The sequence below is a fragment of the Carex rostrata genome, chromosome 1, assembly GCF_964058835.1.
Source record: "Carex rostrata chromosome 1, lpCarRost1.2, whole genome shotgun sequence".
Classification (NCBI taxonomy): domain Eukaryota; kingdom Viridiplantae; phylum Streptophyta; class Magnoliopsida; order Poales; family Cyperaceae; genus Carex; species Carex rostrata.
The window spans coordinates 7791731-7809392 of NC_135918.1; the positions used below are offsets into that span (position 1 = coordinate 7791731).

General features: G+C 31.9%; 1 protein-coding gene across 2 annotated transcripts; it reads right to left on the minus strand.

The window, feature by feature from the left end:
- Positions 1–8046: 8046 nt before the first annotated feature.
- Positions 8047–16652, minus strand: LOC144555718 (coiled-coil domain-containing protein SCD2-like). 2 transcript variants are annotated; one of them, XM_078304133.1, is made up of 17 exons: positions 16250–16652; positions 11433–11596; positions 10908–10968; positions 10749–10790; positions 10521–10583; positions 10352–10401; positions 10245–10272; positions 10072–10149; positions 9862–9972; positions 9692–9752; positions 9499–9615; positions 9299–9420; positions 9092–9161; positions 8961–9002; positions 8803–8843; positions 8562–8688; positions 8047–8437 (listed from the first exon to the last, which is right to left on the minus strand). In XM_078304133.1, the coding sequence occupies exons 1-17, from the start codon at positions 16517–16519 to the stop codon at positions 8310–8312; spliced, it is 1575 nt and encodes a 524-aa protein (XP_078160259.1). In that variant the 5' UTR covers positions 16520–16652; the 3' UTR covers positions 8047–8309. The 2 variants fall into 2 exon arrangements, with proteins under 2 accessions (XP_078160259.1, XP_078160252.1); XM_078304126.1 differs by lacking the exon at positions 16250–16652 and adding an exon at positions 12124–12475.
- Between the last annotated feature and the right edge of the window lie 1010 nt (positions 16653–17662).

A 17662-nucleotide genomic window follows, 5' to 3' on the forward strand; every position in this document is an offset into this window, starting at 1 on the left:
TTTTCTAGATCTACTAAGTCGAGTTTGTTTCTTATTTAAATCTGTATGACAAAAAAAAAATAGTTCGAAATGACTTTGATTAAACGTTTAAACTCTACAACTCAATTGAATTCTACTTTGCGTGGTTTTGAGGAATTTTTTTATAAACCATAAATAGAAAAACAATTTTTAGGGAACCAGTATGATTTTTTTTTTTTTTTGAAAAACCACAAAGACCGAGTGGAGCATTCGGTCTCCACTTTTTTTTTTCTCCAAACCGAATGCTCCACTCGGTCTCACTATTTTTTCAACTTTTTTCAACTTTTCCGTGCGGCAAACGGTGTGGCATATGTTTTATGTATATGTATAGAGAGTGACTTGAAATTTTAAAATCCAAAAAGTCGATCCGAACCGTTCATCTTGTTTTCCATATTAATATGTGCTTGGAGACCAAATTTTACATTTTTCTGAAATTTTTTACTATTTATTAAGTCACTTTGAAAATTGTTGATCCAACGGTGGCTTAACAAAACAGTAAAATTAGCAGCCACCGTTGGATCAACAATTTTCAAAGTGGCTTAATAAATAGTAAAAAAATTCAGAAAAATGTAAAATTTGGTCTCCAAGCACATATTAATATGGAAAACAAGATGAACGGTTCGGATCGACTTTTTGGATTTTAAAATTTCAAGTCACTCTCTATACATATACATAAAAGGATTATTCGGATCTTATGTGGCCGAATCTGTGAAAAATTAAAAAAAATGGTGAGACCGAGTGGAGCATTCGGTCTGGAGAAAAAAAAAAGTGGAGACCGAATGCTCCACTCGGTCTTTGTGGTTTTTCAAAAAAAAAAAACAATGCTGGTTCCCTAAAAATTGTTTTTCTATTTATGGTTTATAAAATTGATCGTGGTTTTGATCATCGAGTAATTTGACGGAATATGATATGACATTTGTAAACAAATAACCCTTCCGAGTTCCAACAAACATACAATTAATAGCGTGGAATCTTTGATTATACAGTATAGGGCCCCACCATGCACGTCCCAATATCAATGCACCAACTTTTTTTTGACTTGAAAATCAATGCAACAACTGGCATACATTCAACATCAAGGTGGTTTTTCTAAAAAAAAAAAAAAAAAATCAAGTGGGATTTGGGAATTCACAGAATTTTTTATTTTTAGAAATGTGCTAAATAATTTTTAAAAATGAGAAATATGGAAACTTTTTTCGATTCCATAGAAGAAAATCCGGATCACTTATTCGGTTCCTTTAGATTGTGCTCCACAAACACAACGCAAAGAGGAAGGGGAAGGAATAGCCCGAGCGTGATTCTCCTCGCTACAGTGAAACCTACACTCCGATTTGGAGATTTAAAAATTTCGGAACTTTGTACAGAGTTCCTCTCATATTCATCTTCGCTCCCGTTCCTTCCCTTTAATAAAAGATTTCTACCTCTCCCTTAAACTGTGCTCCAGAAGAGGTGAAATATTTAGTTAAGTCTATATCTCTTAAGTTCTCAATCCATTTAAATAATTTTAAATAAAAAAATGATTTCAACTGAATAAACATTTATTTATTAAATGTCATTCATTGTCATTTATTGTCAATTAATTGCCATTATGGCTAATTAAAACCTTTAATGCCATTAATTCATAAATAATTCGTCTTTAATCAGTCCTAAATTTGAATGAGATCTAATATTACAGATTTTGCAAAATAGCTCATGAAAAGTTAATATTTCAAGATGGTGAGACCAAAAATTATAAAGTTTTCAGTTTCGGACTGCTGCGCACCAGTCAATATTTTCTATGCCCAAGATTGTGTGTTTCAAACTAAAGTTCAAGTCATGTATTTATGAAAACTAGACTTAAGCACCTTTCGGGAAATATAAAGAACAGAAAAAAAATATTTATTATTTTTGTGAGAAAATTACAATTCAATCTCGGGTTTCAATTCTGAAAACATATTGTAGTTGTCTCTGTAATTTTTAATTTCACACAAAATCAGTAATATTTTTGTATTGAAAAATATAGTTTTTTCACAAACTAGACTTCATTATCTTTCTAATGATAGGTGGCACACAAATTCATTCAGCCAAATCCCAGATATGCTATTTTGGATCTTAATAAAAATAGAAAACTGGAGAAAAAAAAATCTAGCGCTGTATCCGTTTTGTCATTTTTGTTTACCTTAATAAAATAATTTAAACTCTCTATTTTATTTTAAAATATGTATTCACACATCATAAACTAATGTAGAAATTTTTAGATTCACAAAAATCGTGATTCAAAATTACCAAAATGACTTAATGCCTTAAGGACCTAAATTTTACAAATTTATGAACTAGAAACTTGAGAGATAGTTAACTAAATATTTGTGCACTTAACTTAGCACTAATTAAATAGTCTAATTATCATAAAAATCAAGCCTCAGCTCTTATAGCACTGTTGGGATTTCATGTGTATGCCAAGAGGGTGAAAATCAAGCCTCAGCTCTTTTAGCATTACAATTAATGTTGCTAAATAATGATACTAAAAGTAGTGCTATAAGGATCTATAAAAATTCTGAACATCTAATTATGGTCGTTAAACACGATTTACATGCTAAAATATTATTGGAGATCAAATTTTATATATTTTTACTATTTTTCTAAAAAAAAAAAAGTATCCTCAATCTAACTTATACTGAGCAGTACATAAACTTTTTTACTTACAGTAAAAAAATTAAATTTCGCGTCCAATGAAATTTCATAATATATATCACATTTAACCAAGTTTCTAAATAGCACGCTATAGTGTTTTCAGACCATAAAAGCTATGTTGCTATCAGCGCTATTTGAGGATAGCGTTTTTTTTAACCAGTTCGCTATGACGTGATAAACGCTATTTAAATCTTTGCATTTAACGATTCAAAAATAATTTCAACTATAAATATATAAAAATAAACATAAATTACCGAGACATTTTTACTTTGTATATTGATAATCCCATAACACAACACATAAATAACTTTTTAATTTCATGAATCGAGCTAACTCTTTACATAGAGTTGATACTTCAATTAGGTTATAAATTATGACCGTAAAAGCGAGACTTAATTTTATATAGATATTATTTGCGAAATTTACAAACTTTATTATTATATTTAAATTATCGATACTTTACTACTTTAGTATATTACATGCATTTAAAAAATAAATTATTTTATGTCACTATACTTCTACAGAATTAGATTTTTTTTTTTCAAACCGTTAACAAGGGGAATTTTTTATCAGTAAAAATTATTAAAATCAGACGTACGAAAATAAAAAGAGTGCATCTTTTCCAACAAATATAAAAATATCTGACTCATTGTGACTGATCCAAATATTATGAATCAGACTCAATGATTCAGATCTATATTTTTTTTAGTTTGGATCCAGACTATCCAATCAGAGGAGAATCAAGCTCTAGTCCACAAGTGATCTAAAAAAAACATAATATTTGATTCTGGACAATTGAGTCAGATTCATATATTTTGGATCGAACTCAATGAGTCAAATGTTTTTATATTTGTTAAAAATAAGACACTTTTTTTATTTTCATACATTTAAATTTAATAATTTTGGATTTAATAATTACTATAGATAAAAAATTTCCTTAACAAGGTGGTCAAGGAAAAAAAGCAGCAGCTAGGCGTGGATGTTATCATGTAAATGGAGGGACTCATTTGTGCTTTTTTTCTCTTTCGTTTGGACCATGCGAGCAACAACAAACCCTTTTTATCCTTTCGGTTACATTCTTTCCTTTTTTTGCGGTTTGCCCCCTCTGTTTTTACTTTACAAATAGATAAAACTTTCCGTTCCCCATAACCCCTTTTCCCCCTTTTCAGCAATTCAAAAGGTCTGTAACTTTTCTACCCAGTTCGATCCAGGCTACATTTATTTTTAAATGTTTTTCTACCGTAATTGCTTGCTCCAGGTCACATTTGCAGTTTTACTAGGATTTAAAAAAAAGTAAAAAAAATGTTCGTAGGTTGTGACTCGATCACTAACCGCTCATTTATTATTGGACCGAACGGTTAACGAGCCGGCTTGCTACTAGCTTGGTCAAGAATTAACGAGTTCAAGCTGGAGCCTAGCTTGCTCATCAGCTAACGAGCTAGCTCGGCTAAGCATTAATTTGTAAATTTATATGAACTTGTGTGCATTTTATACTGTCTAGTTCGGTTCTATTCTGTTCAAAAAAATTGTAATTTTTTTTTTCTTAAAACAAGATTCAGTCAGACCCTGCGAGCCAGCTCGTGACTAGAACGAGCTAGTTCGTAACGAGTTCAAGCTAAACCCAGCTTGTGACGAACCAGCTCAATGCCACTCCTAATTAATATCTATTTATCTAACTCTCTACCTTAATTTTCTAATTTTGTGATTTTGTCACTGTCATCAAGAGCTGGTTCGTCAATTGGATAATATCATGTCGTTATTCAGCATGAACCTCTAAATGCTAACATTTTGATTGTATTTTACGTGCCACTAGAATTACTAGTAATTCGTTCTTTTTTTTTTTATTTCTTATACATGGCACACATTTCCCTAACAAACAATGCGCACTTTTTAAAATAATAAATCATTAATACTGTAAGTTGTTCATGCTGCATGACAAGTGTAAGATGAAATTTCTTTGACGAGAAGATTCATTCATAAAGTAAATATCATACTAATTTTGTCAACCAATTATTATTGTTTGACTAAATCTCGCTTGGCTTGAATTTTGGAGTTTTTTTTCTATCTTTTTGCAATGAAGGTGTTTCAAATTAAAGTTCTCCATTCGCTGCATGATATCATTTGAGATTCCTTTCTACGGTTTTGATTTTTTTTTTTTAAAATCAAAATTAATATTTTTAACAAAACAAGCTTACAAGTATCATTAATTTAGATTTTACAAAAAATAATTTTACCGATCCGCAGAATCGGTGGAGGCACAAAGACGTTTGCTCCACTAATTTGTTGGATCAGTGGAGCATAACACATCTATACGATATGACTATAGAAATCAATAGCAAATAGCTCCACCAATCTTGCGGATCAATGGAGCAAACATGTTTGTGCCTCCACCGATCCTGTGAATCAATGAGACTATTTTTTATAAAAAAAATCAATAGTATTTGTTATGTTGAAATATTTAAAATTGATTTTATTTTAAAAAAATGCTACGGCTTTGACCGGGATTTTTTTTTCTGGGATAAAAAAATCTTCTATGTGGGAGTAAAAAAATAATTCGATGATGTAGCAAAAGTATGTATTTAGACGGATTTAATACAAAAGAGCAATACAGCAAATAATTGGATGATGTAGCAAAAATCTTCTATATTTGGGATAAAAAAAATTTAATTTTTTTAGAAAAAACATTGGTCATGCCCATATTTGATTAATGAAGCAATTAAGCAAATATAGTTGTTCTGTTCAGAATTTAAACAAAACTAATTATTTAGATTCTTGTTAATAAAAATTCTAGCAAATAATTTTGCACGCTTCACTTTCCTCGAAAAAATGCGGCTAAAAAGTTCATGGTATTGTACGACAAGCCATCGTTTTCGGTTCGACCCTTCGATGTAGAATAAACGGCTCGTTGTTTTATAAAGATTATATTATCATTCTGTTACAAAATACTATTAACAATTCAACCAGTCAATTTTTTATTAGAAAATAAAAATTTAACATCTAACTACTTTATATTTACAAAAAATTATTCAATTTTGAACTCGAGTCCAAATTAATTTAATTGATAGGATAAAAATGATAGAAGAATACATAATTTATGTAACAAGGGCTGATAAGAAAATTTTAGAAAATTCCAGGACAAAAATGTAAAAATATCTCATACAAAAAAGTTTGTTTACGCATGCGCCACTGGGAATTAAATTTGATGCATTTATTTATTTTCAGGAATGCTCTGTTCAGACTTCAGAATGGCACCCTTACCAACAAAACGCTACCTCAAACCTTTTTTTCTTGAAAATAATGTGATGATTTGAAGCATAATCATGAATCATATGATGAAACCAATGATATCATTGCATAATGATAATATTGGACTATTTAACAAATCCCTCAAATTACAAAATTTTGTGAAGTTCTATGTTGAGATTCCCCTCGTAAAAACAATGGTTGCAAGCAAAGTCACAAGATTCGCGAATTAAATTCAAATAATTTATTTTTTTGGTGATGTCGAACTGAAAGTCGAATTATTCGGTTGACTGTACTTTGACCGAATTAAATCCGAATAATTCGCTAATTTTACAAACTTTTTCCGAGTTTTACGAATTATTTGTGATTTTTTCCCATAACAATTTTTTTTTTGCTCTCTCGCAGGACTGAAATCTCTAATCCGGATAATTCCGAATCATTCCCGAATTATTCCCGAATCACAAACTTTTGATCTTGCCGAACCGAATCCGAATAATTCATTTGTCACTATGGGTTGCTAGTGCCTTTCAAATTATCATTATTTTCGTTTTTTTTGTTATAATTTGACTTGAAGGAACGAGGATCAAGAGAAATTATAAGAAAAAAACTAAAATGAATCAAAAAAAGGATAAAATATGAAAAATTAAGGGCAGTAATAATCAGAAAGTTACCGCTATTTAATTTGAATTCAATATTAGATCGTTTAGATCTGATTTTTGTTTGAGATAAATTTTAATTGATTTGAACCGTTTGATTTTAATTGAACGGTTCAAATATAATATGGCCGCTGGTGCTGGGGCCTCAACATCAAATAAAAGAATTTATTTTGGTATACGTACTTCCAATATTATTATACTGTAATTTTTGCACTTCTAACAACATATATCTTTTCACATAAATGTACTTGTTTTTCTTAAAATATATTTGTAATGATTAACAACCTTGCACTGCCTAATTTTTATTTATACCATATTAAAAATAAAAATAAATCCAAACACCTCAAAAAATATGGGGATTTTCAAAAACACTCAGGCCGCATAATGATTTGGCGGCCCCATTTTTGCGAGGGCGCAGATTGGTTTGGAGGTCCTTCAAAAACATAAATATCTTTAATAGTATAATGCATTTTTGAATTTTTGGGAGGCCTCCAAACCAATCTATAATAATCTAAGAATGGAGCCACCAAATCACCTGCGCAGTGTTTTTGGAAATCTCCACAAATTATAGTTTTTTTTGTTTAATATGGTATAAATAAAAATTTCTGGCTTGCCGTGTCTAGAAAATTACGAGTAGCAAGCAATGCATCATTTTAATTTATTTTTCAAAGAAAAATCGAGGCCCAACAAGTTTGATGCTCCCATTCTTATATAATTAAATTAAATTACTTTATTTATTTTATTTCCGCTAAACAACACAAGAAGCTTTTAGCCATTTTTTTAAATGTATTAACTAGTTATAGCCAATGCTGTAAATAACGGTATGCGGTTGTCGAACGGATAGAGTACTGTTAAGCAATTAATCGGGAATAATCGTCTATCGTCTGATTAGTCAAAAAAAATTGTAACAGTTTGATCACCGCCAACAACAAATTGGTAGTTTAATCGGCCTAAACGGATGTTTTTTACAACACTAGTTCTAACCTTCTAGGACCATTTACTACCATAATTACCAACATGTAGACAATTGAAACCATAATTAACCCAAGTGGTTAGAAATTTAAAAAAAAAATGACATGAGTGCTCACTCGAAGTTGTTGTCCCTTTTTATTCTTTGTTTACCTTTTGGCACTTGCAATTATTATGTCAGTGGTAATGATTTGGGACTGAGGAGGCTTGTTGCCTGTGCTCTGGATTGTAAATTTTTAGGAAAAGTTGGGACACGGCGTGCGTGACTTCTGTCCTGCTGACACGGCAACTCAGGGGCAGCATATCTTTTACTTGTAAAACTTTTCATTTGGTGGGTCCCACTTTTTTGAATGTGGGCCTATTGCCCTAATTGATGAGATTTGGGCCTAGAAAGTGTTTCTATGATTTGGGCCTTCTTTTTAGTTACGGAAGCCTTGAAGATGTAATTTATGCATTTACAGGAAGAGAGCAAAATGCTCAGCAAAAACAACAGCAAACCATGCACTAAAATATAATGACAATGTTGTTAATTAATAAATACAAAATTATTATATTTACAAGCTTTCTAGCAAAGAAATTATATAGAAAGAACATTTGTTGTCCTAAGAAAACAAAAATGCCAAACTGACGATCAAACTGAAGAAAAACATGTTTCTCAAAAAAAAGGAATGAAATATAGAAAACAATAAAGCCACTAACCTTAAAAAAATAGAAAGCAACAAAGTGTCGGGTTCGGGTGAATGATATAATACACTATGATGTTTGTTCTACTGCTGTATTTGTTGAAGTTTTTTGAACTGAATTGTCGATTTCACGCCGGGATGCTTCCCAGAGCTGGTCTTCTATCCCCAACTTTTGAAGTTCTTCAAAACCCATCTCCACTAACAAACAAGAACAATATGTGAAAATTTAGCTGTGTATGAAAATTCATAAGGGCTTCATGCATAACTAATAAAAAGCTTAAGCACATCTATCAAAATTAATTTCGGGGAATTAGAGAGCTACCATCAATGGCATCTTGGGAGTTTGGTTGTTTGTCGAGGCGGTCAATCCAAAACTGTAACCTTTCTTCAGCTATATCTTGTTCTACATTGTGCATTGTGGCCCTTTTCCAGAAATATGCAAGCCACGCCTGTTACCAGGAAACAATTGAGGCAAAAAAATTATTTGCACAAGTTTTATATATATAAAAAAGATATGTGAATATATGCAAAATTATTGTGCAATTAGGCTTATTTGAAGGGACCTGCTTAAACATGACATCGTCAGCTTCATCACCAGTTAAATCTGAATATATTGGAAGCATGTCAGTATGGTCTATAGACCTCATATATTTGAAAAAATTTAAATTCCACATTGAAGATTTGGAAATGAAATAATAGACAAGGGGATGAACTTAATTACCGAATGCTTCCATGTACTTGGAATCACTAGGGGATTGGAAATCTGCAGTAACAAGCACAATGTAGTCATTGCATATGAATAATTTTACTAGTTTTAATTTAACTAAACCTAATTATAAAGAGGAAACATACCGGCGACAGATGGTCTAAGCATGTTAGAACGCCTATGTTGACCTAATGCAAGTACAACTGCATTCTCAACCTTCAAATTACAATGGCAAGCTTGTTATTATTATGATTATATAAATGAACAGTGTTGAAAAATAACTCATGCAACCAGGGGCAAAACACGGTATACGAAAAAAAACATCAAGATAAAATTTTGAAGGAAAGAAAAACCTTTAGAAGAGCTAGTTCTTTTAATCCTTTTTCCGCAGAGAGCATGCTTTCTATGTTGCCTTCTCCAACAATATCATTTATCTCTCGAGCCGGCTTGGTCCTTTTCTCAGTATCCCCTTCTTCTGAATTGTATTAACAAAAAATATAATTAAATAAATATCTCGATCTAGAACTAATTTGGACGAAAGATGGTAGCACACCTGTGCTAGAAGCTTCTTCTTTGGCTCTCTGGCCAGCTGATATAACATATTCGAAAGGAAGAGGAGCAAAGGAAGACCAATGCTCGTGCTTTGCGGGAGCGATTTCTGGATATATCCCTACATATTACTAGAATGTATAAAGTTCATTACCACAAAATATAATAAATATTAACTTAATGACAAAAATATTAACCATATTTGACAGATAAGCCCCAGTATCTGGCAAGCCAACACCTCTTCATTACTGCCTCTTCCTACCAAAAAAACGAACATCAGATTGTACTTGTTGGTTTTTTCAGGCCAATTGAATTCAAATTACTTTTTTTTTTTGAAGAAAATTGAATTCAAATTACTTAAACTCACCAATTCTTCTTCAGTTAGGACCATTCTATGTGTCATGGTGCGTACTGCTTTCGCATCGGACTCTGCTTCTCTCAGTTTTTTCATGGTTGACTCGATTTTGTCTCTACCATCCTATGTTGAGTTTTGTAATTAAATGTAAGGAATGATTAACATAACTGAATAGATGATGTGTGAAATTAACAAAAAAAAAACAAACAAAAGATATTTTACTTCCAATTTCTTCTTAAGTTTTGCCATTTCCTCGCCTTTATCCTCTTTATTACGAATCATCGTCTCTTTCATCTCTTTCTGTTAGTTTTCATATAAGATCATAACGTCAGAAAGAAAAATTATATTGATTTTAAAATAGGAAAATCAATAAATTAGTATCAAAACAAAATTACCTCTCTTTTAAGTATAAGTTCCTCTTTCCTGCATTAATTAGCAACACAGGGTCAATAGGCAAGAAAATAGAAAACTTAAAAAAGTAAAAGAAATTTCATTAGCTTACCTTTTCAATAGACGTGCCTCCATAGACAGCCCATCTCCTAAAGATGCAACCTATGAGGAGTTCACAAAAATTATTTCGGTATATTCATTTTCAAAATTATAAAGAAACTCGTCTAAGTGTTGGTAACTTTAAATTCTTTACTATGTTATTCAAATGCACATATAATGACCTGTTTCTCAAGAATCCTGGATCTTGCATCTGCTTCTTGATACTTTTTCTCGGCCAATAGCAACTGCATGGCAAATTAACAAACTTCTGGTAAATACAAAGCGGTTTTGCCTTCATACAGCATACGAAGCCCATATAGGACTGTTTTCATTCTATAGTCCGTGCGCTGTATGAAACGAAAACTTCTCTGATAAAGTATTTACCCCACATGTGCTTAATTAGACTTTACCTTGTCATGGAGTGTATCATTCTCTTCTTGCAAAAGATCTACCTACACACGTATAAACTTAGCACATGAATATACAATACAGCTGAATTTGATTGATTAGATAAACAAAATCTGATTGAATATTTAAGTATAATGAAACATGCATCATACAAAGAGTACCTGATCCATTAATGCATCTGTCTTGCCTAAGTCTCTGGTTTCTGCCAGCTTTGCATTTACTCTGAAATTAGTATTTGTAACAAAAGTGCTCACAAATCACAACAAAGATACAAAAAGTGTGATAATTTCTCTGTGAATTGTCATATCTTGTGTTGTGATAACTAGCTGTTGCCAATTGGTATGCACCACATGTCCGTACCATCACAGTACCAAAACCAAGCATTTCAAATCATTAAATTAAAATACATGGTAAGCTCTTTGTCTGGACATATAAGAAGAATTAGATTTTTTTTCTCCAGTAATCACGTTTCAATAGGAAAACATTCAAAATTTATTTCAACCGTTCCATAAACTAAGGACAATGTGTAAAAATTAATTATTCAATTTGACTTATTTGGTAACAAATCTAAATTAAAATATTTAACTTCTCTAAACTTCCAATGAAATCAATATAGACCGTCCAAAAAATTGTATATTGGTGCATAACCCAAAGAATTGAGACACTGCAGATAATTTATATTTTACCTTTGATGGTTTGCAGGTTTCTGGGAAGGGATATCTAAAGTCGGGAGAGGAGATGGTGCACGCACTGTCGAAGGCTTGAGTGGTGCTGTGTAGGCCGGTAAAGGCGACTTTCTCGAAGCAGCAGAGTTTGACACCGCAGTATTTTCCACAGCACTGCGACCTAACTACAACATTGACACCATAATTTGATTTATTGTTTTGTCTATATATATATAGATCAAATCTACTGAATTTATTACAGAATGTAAAAAGCAGAAAAATATTGTAATTAAATGCAAATAATGCTGTACTGGTAAGTTTGTTCAGTAACAGTCTCAACTGGCAGGAGAACATGCCAATGATGGATACCACAACAGAGAAATTTAGTTAATTTGGATGCCTGGCACAACTTTTATTTTACAACAGAGAAAGATTGAATTTTTTTTTATCATATAATTATAATTAAATTAAATTGGGATGACTCAAGTTTCAAAATATATTTTTTCTTTCTTTTTAAAATAAGGGCTCCCATTAATTCAGGCATCTATTTCATTTTAGATGCTTCTTCCCCAAATTGAACAGGCAATTCTTTGTAAGAAAAGTCAAAATCCATCATCAATTCATCATCGTCGGTTTTAGATCTATGATTCTTCAAATTATCTATTGAGAGGGGAGTATTTAAGAAAAAGCAATCCAATTTAAAAAGAAGTACCACCGGAGAAGGCGAACGCTGCCGTCCATTAGAATTCTCTGATGATGAGTTGACATTAGTGGGCCCCACTCTACGGTTATTGAATTGGCCGAGAGGGGCAACGGGGGGCCCACGGTCATACTCATACTCATAAACCTCATCTAATTCATCATCATAACCAGCATCATGGTAGTCATCTTTGTGGGACCCACTGGCAGAGGCACGTTGCATCATGGCCTGGGCAAGCCGGACGTTTGCCAGCCTTGCGGCATCTCTCTGTGCTCTCTTCACTGTGTTCCCGTTTACTTCCATTTTAGAGAGAGAGAGAGAGAGAGAGAGAGTGTTGCGTATGAATGTATGAAATTCTTATTTTTCTAATCGGCGTTGGGTTGAGATCCTGGAGGACTAAGCGAGGGAAAATCTATGAGCAGAGCGCGATCTTCAAAAAAATTTGCCTGCACCTGTCCTACGCAACGCCTATATGTACTCCTCTCATTTGATTTTTTTTTTTTTTTTAATCTTACTCTCTTTAGAAATGTTGAAAATCGAAATCTAGAAATGATACACCAACTGGAAGTTTCTAAATTTGACAAGAATGATAGTAAAATTTATTCAAAGTTCCGGACAAAGTTATTTTGACTTCACACCGACACAATTAATAGAGATACAATAAAAGAAAATATATGACTGATGTGTTGCGTGAAATCCAAATAGTTTTATCAACATTTTTATATAAAATTCTAAATATAATAAATGTATCTTATAAACATTTTTATATAAAATTCTAAATATAATAAATGTATCTTATAAACATTTAATTACAAAAATAATGTTTGTAATAATAAGTAACGTTATTCTGTTTTCAGAAAATCCGGCAATCACTTTTCATGGTTTTATGTTACACTAAAATTCACAAGTTTTAAAAAGCATATTTGAAACAATCCTAATTAAATTATTTTGTATAGCATGTATAATATGAATAAGATTAATTCCCTTGTTTACTGAGCTGAAGATATAGACCAGATCCAGTCATAATTACTTTGAATAGGACAACGGTTTGTTTCCTCGTTTAGAATCATTCGTCTCCAAGCAGTTGAGGACTGAAAGGGACGTCTCCATTATGTAATAAATGGAGAGGATAAGAATTTCTTTTGACCCGTCATAATATCATTTTTGGTGGGCCCAACTTGACGTATCATGCATGGTGAGTTTAGATTAGTTGAATCAGGAGACCAACTCGCGCCTAAATCATGAGTAGGTTTCACTTTCAGTGTTTCACTTAAATTGACAAAGTCATCAAACTCGCGTGCATTGACGATCGACCTATTTGGATATAAATTTATTTATTTATTTATCTCAACATTTCTCCGGTTGACAGCTGGGTTTAATTAAAATATGAAAGGAAATAAGTTGAGAGTTCCAACAACTCTCCATTTCATGCCTATGTTTCTTAAATTAAATACTTACTAATAAGAATTTTAATATACAAACAACAAAACAAAATAATACTGATGAGGCCATGTGTTTAAGAAAATTAAGATCCTCACAAAACGGATTCTGGGCTAAGAACAATCCGGAATTCGGACTCTTATTAAGGGCAAACCCGATAGCAAAGAAAGTAGAGCTCATGATCCGGTAACAACTCGGTCCGGCAAGGACCAATTGGATCTCGCCTGACAAAGCACTCGACAAAGTCCAACCGGATCCAATTCGAAATCGGCTTATCGTCACCGCTATTTATGCGAGTGTCACCACTAGAGGTGCACAAAAAAACCCATGACTCATAACTCGTTCAGAATCAATTCGGATTTAACTCGTTGACAACTCGAGTTCATTGACTCAGCTGTCTCACGAGTTGAATCTAAGTTGCCTCCAGTTCGGTTTGGAATCAACTCGGTTCACTTATTGATTTCGTAAATTATGTAACATTTTGTTAGACTATGTACTATTTAATTATGTATTTGTCACTGTTTCATTATATAAAGTTTTAAATTGTATATTATTTTGATAAATTATGTATTATTTATTTTGTTAGACTTTGTTTTGGTAATTTTTAATTTGATAAACTATGTACTATCTACGAGTCACGAGTCGACTCGAGTTGACTCGAGCTATTTGCGAATTGAATCCAAATTGAAATTTCTGACGCTGGATATGTCTTTCCGAGACAGGACGAGCCCAAACCCAATTACTTTGGCATACGGCCTACTCTCCCTCAGATTCATATCAAATATAATTTATGTTGAAATTTATGTGAACAGTTTAGATTCAAGAGCGGTTATAATTAGTATTGTTTTCAATCTGTTCGCACAAATGTGGAATACAAAATATATATCATACCGTTTCGGGTTAGATTTTTTTGCTCTTCGATTCATGTCATATTTTTTTTCCTAGATTGCACTCTATTTATACAGGTCGTTTAATTTAGTAAGAAGCTTTTTTTTTAAATAATATCTATACTAAATATTTGTCAATATCTTTCTGAATTATTTAGAATTTAGCATTTTATCACGAATATAAAAAGACCTGTACCATAAAATTCATGAAATATTGAAGTTCATGAACTTTTCTATTTGTTTTGTAATTATTTGATTATAAAAAAGTAAAAAACAAATCCAATGAAATTGGCAATTAATTTATCCGTTGGAGATAATATTCGAGAATGTACAAAAAAATACTACAATTTCACCACTATTTCGAAAATTACATGTTTCTATCTGGTCTTACATGAATGAGTCCATATATAAATATTGAAAATCTACTAAATATTTTATGGGATCAACAAGCTGATATTAAAAATATACTTTCTGGTCAATAGAGTTCCAATAAACAAGAACCAGAGCCGAATTTTAATATAAATTATATAAATATATGAAAATAGAGAAAAATGTATTTCTATTCCGGTTATGAATTTTGCATTAAGGATAATTGTTTGGCATAGTTTTATAATTTTCCTTCTATATGCCACACTAACATCGTACGTGAGAATAATTAGTTGTATAAATTTAAGTTATTTTATATTACGACTTATTATAATTGAAATTTAAATTCCATATAATGTTTATGATCACATGCAAGTGTTTTATAATTAAGAAACTATGATGAAAGATCTGAAGATCTAAACCTAGCAAATCTGAAAACATAAAATAAATTTGAATTCACATTTGGATTCTGCTATTTTTCGTTGGAGATGAGTTGTGGGTGATCTGAATCAGATCCAGGTGTAAACTGATGTATAGAAATTAGAAAACAAGACTAATTAATGCTTTTTGACTCCCGAGCCGACAGCATCTAGATTCGCAAAAAGACACGGCAACAATCTCGCTAATTTCACGTTCCTCAAATCTCAACAGGTTAATTAGTTTTGACCTTTCTATTTTTCTAAGCCGCGTGTCCGATACGGTTTGACTTTTAATTAACACCTTACAACTCAAAACTTCCGAGTTTCATTCCTAGAACCTTCATTATACTAAAATTAATGCATCATGCATGCATACTTTAGCGTATGTAAATCCAAGTTATGGATAAATACTTCCTCAAAGTAAATAACTCTGCTAATGAGCATAGTGACAAATGAATTATTTGAGTTCGGTTTGACGAGGTCAAAAATTCGTGATTCGGGAATAATACGGGTATAATTTAGGAATAATTCGGAATTATTCAGACCAGGTATATCAGTTCTACAAGATAGTAAAAAAATAATCCAAAAAAAAATATTATGGAAAAAATTTGCGAATAATTTGAAAAATTTGGGAAAAATTCGTAAAAATTCGTGAATTATTCAGGTTTAGTTCGATGAAAGTTCGGTCAATCAAATAATTCAGCGTTCAGTTCGGCATCGCCAAACAAACGACGAATTTTGTGACTATGCTAATGAGTAAGTAGTGGCTATTTGATTTTATTTAGGATATTTATGTGGCGAGATTTTGAAAATCACATTGAAAATGGAAAAAAATTGTAATATTTAGTACTTACTATGTCTGACAAAATATGCATTTCCTTTACCTATTATGTATCTCACACAAATTCTAATGCATAAAAAAAAAAAAAAAAAAAAAAAACTCAGATGAACTGTACTGAGCATAAATGCAAGGAACTCAAAGAACAAATAACAAAATAATAAAATGGTGCTATATTAGTTCATTACCTTTGGAGATAATGGATATTGTCTGGCAACCCTCTCTGCACCAAATCCACCTCTACGACCCGCAGCACCGTATCCATACTCGTCTCCGTAGTCGTACCCGTACCCGTATTCGTCGTGATCTTGCACTGTTTTGGTCATTTTCTGCGCAAGCAAAGCATTTGTCATGGATTTTATTCTACTTGTCGATTTCTTTTCGGATCCCGAAGAAAATAAGGGATGTGCCGGCGATGTCGGGGCTGAGTACAAGCCACCGAGCCGTCTCCTGTCCATTTCGATCGCTACGTTGGATTAAATTGAACTGTTGGAGATGATATGAGGCAAAAATATAGGTTAGGTTGTGAAGTTTAGATGCAAGCTTAAGGTGTTTATTTGGGTGGAAGCAGAGATGTGAGATCAGAGAAGGTTTTATCCTTTATGCATGTGTTTAGGTATTTTGCAAGGTTTCTTTTATTGCCATTGTACTTAGTTTGCAAATATGCCCACTTGAAATTTCAATTTATATTCAACCCCCTCATAGTTTTTGCATTCATTACTTATCTCCGCTTTTTGACTGGTAATAGAAACACGAAAAATTTATTCTTACATTTTTGTTCCAATTATTTATCTGTATAAATTGTTTATAATTAAATTTATAACTATTTAGTTTAGGATATAAATTTTTTTTGGCCAGATAATCATAAAAAAAGTTATACCCTCACACCTTGTTTGGATGGAGAGTAAGGGAATGGAGGGAATGGAAAGAAAAGAAAACTTTCCGTCGAATCGTGTTTGGTTGACAAAATTATATCGGAGGTGAAGGGTACAAGAGGTGAAAGGTTTAATCTTGTATCATTGTAATTAATAGAATCGGTTTTCCTTCCAATTTGAATTGTAATGGATGAAAAAAAATTTTGTTACAAACATTTTTAGAAAAAATAATACAAATGTCCAAGTCTATATCTTACCAATATAATACTCATACAAGTTTTTTATCACAAACCTACAATAGCCATCAAATTTCTCATTAACCTTCTAAATTTTAATCAACCAAACAAGAAATGAGACGGAAAGGAAAGTTAAATTTATTTTCTCTCATTAATCATCCAAACACGAAGAGATTAAATATGTTAATCTTCCTTTCTATTCCATTCCATTCCCTTCTATTCTTCACCTTCCCTTCCTTCCTCTACTCTCCATCCAAATAGTACTTTAGACTGTGAAGGGTGTAGAGGGAAAGAAGGTTAACAGATAATTTGTTGTTTTAACTTCTATTTTATGTAAATATGACTAGTTTGCCCTTACCTCTTAAAAAAAGTTTCTAATTACACAGCATGTATAAGGTAAATATTTTTCGGGTCAAATTGAATATTTTTTGGATCAATTTTTGAATAAAATCAAGCATGATCATCGAATGATCTTGTAGAATGATGCCTC

Excerpts from the sequence above, each read along its gene's own strand:
- LOC144555718 (XM_078304126.1), bottom strand. The coding sequence starts at position 12,414 with ATGGAAGTAAACGGGAACACAGTGAAGAGAGCACAGAGAGATGCCGCA. Across the intron at positions 10,150-10,244 it reads AACTTATACTTAAAAGAGAG|AAAGAGATGAAAGAGACGAT; the intron begins GTAATTTTGTTT and ends GAAAACTAACAG. Across the intron at positions 9,973-10,071 it reads AACTTAAGAAGAAATTGGAA|GATGGTAGAGACAAAATCGA; the intron begins GTAAAATATCTT and ends AACTCAACATAG.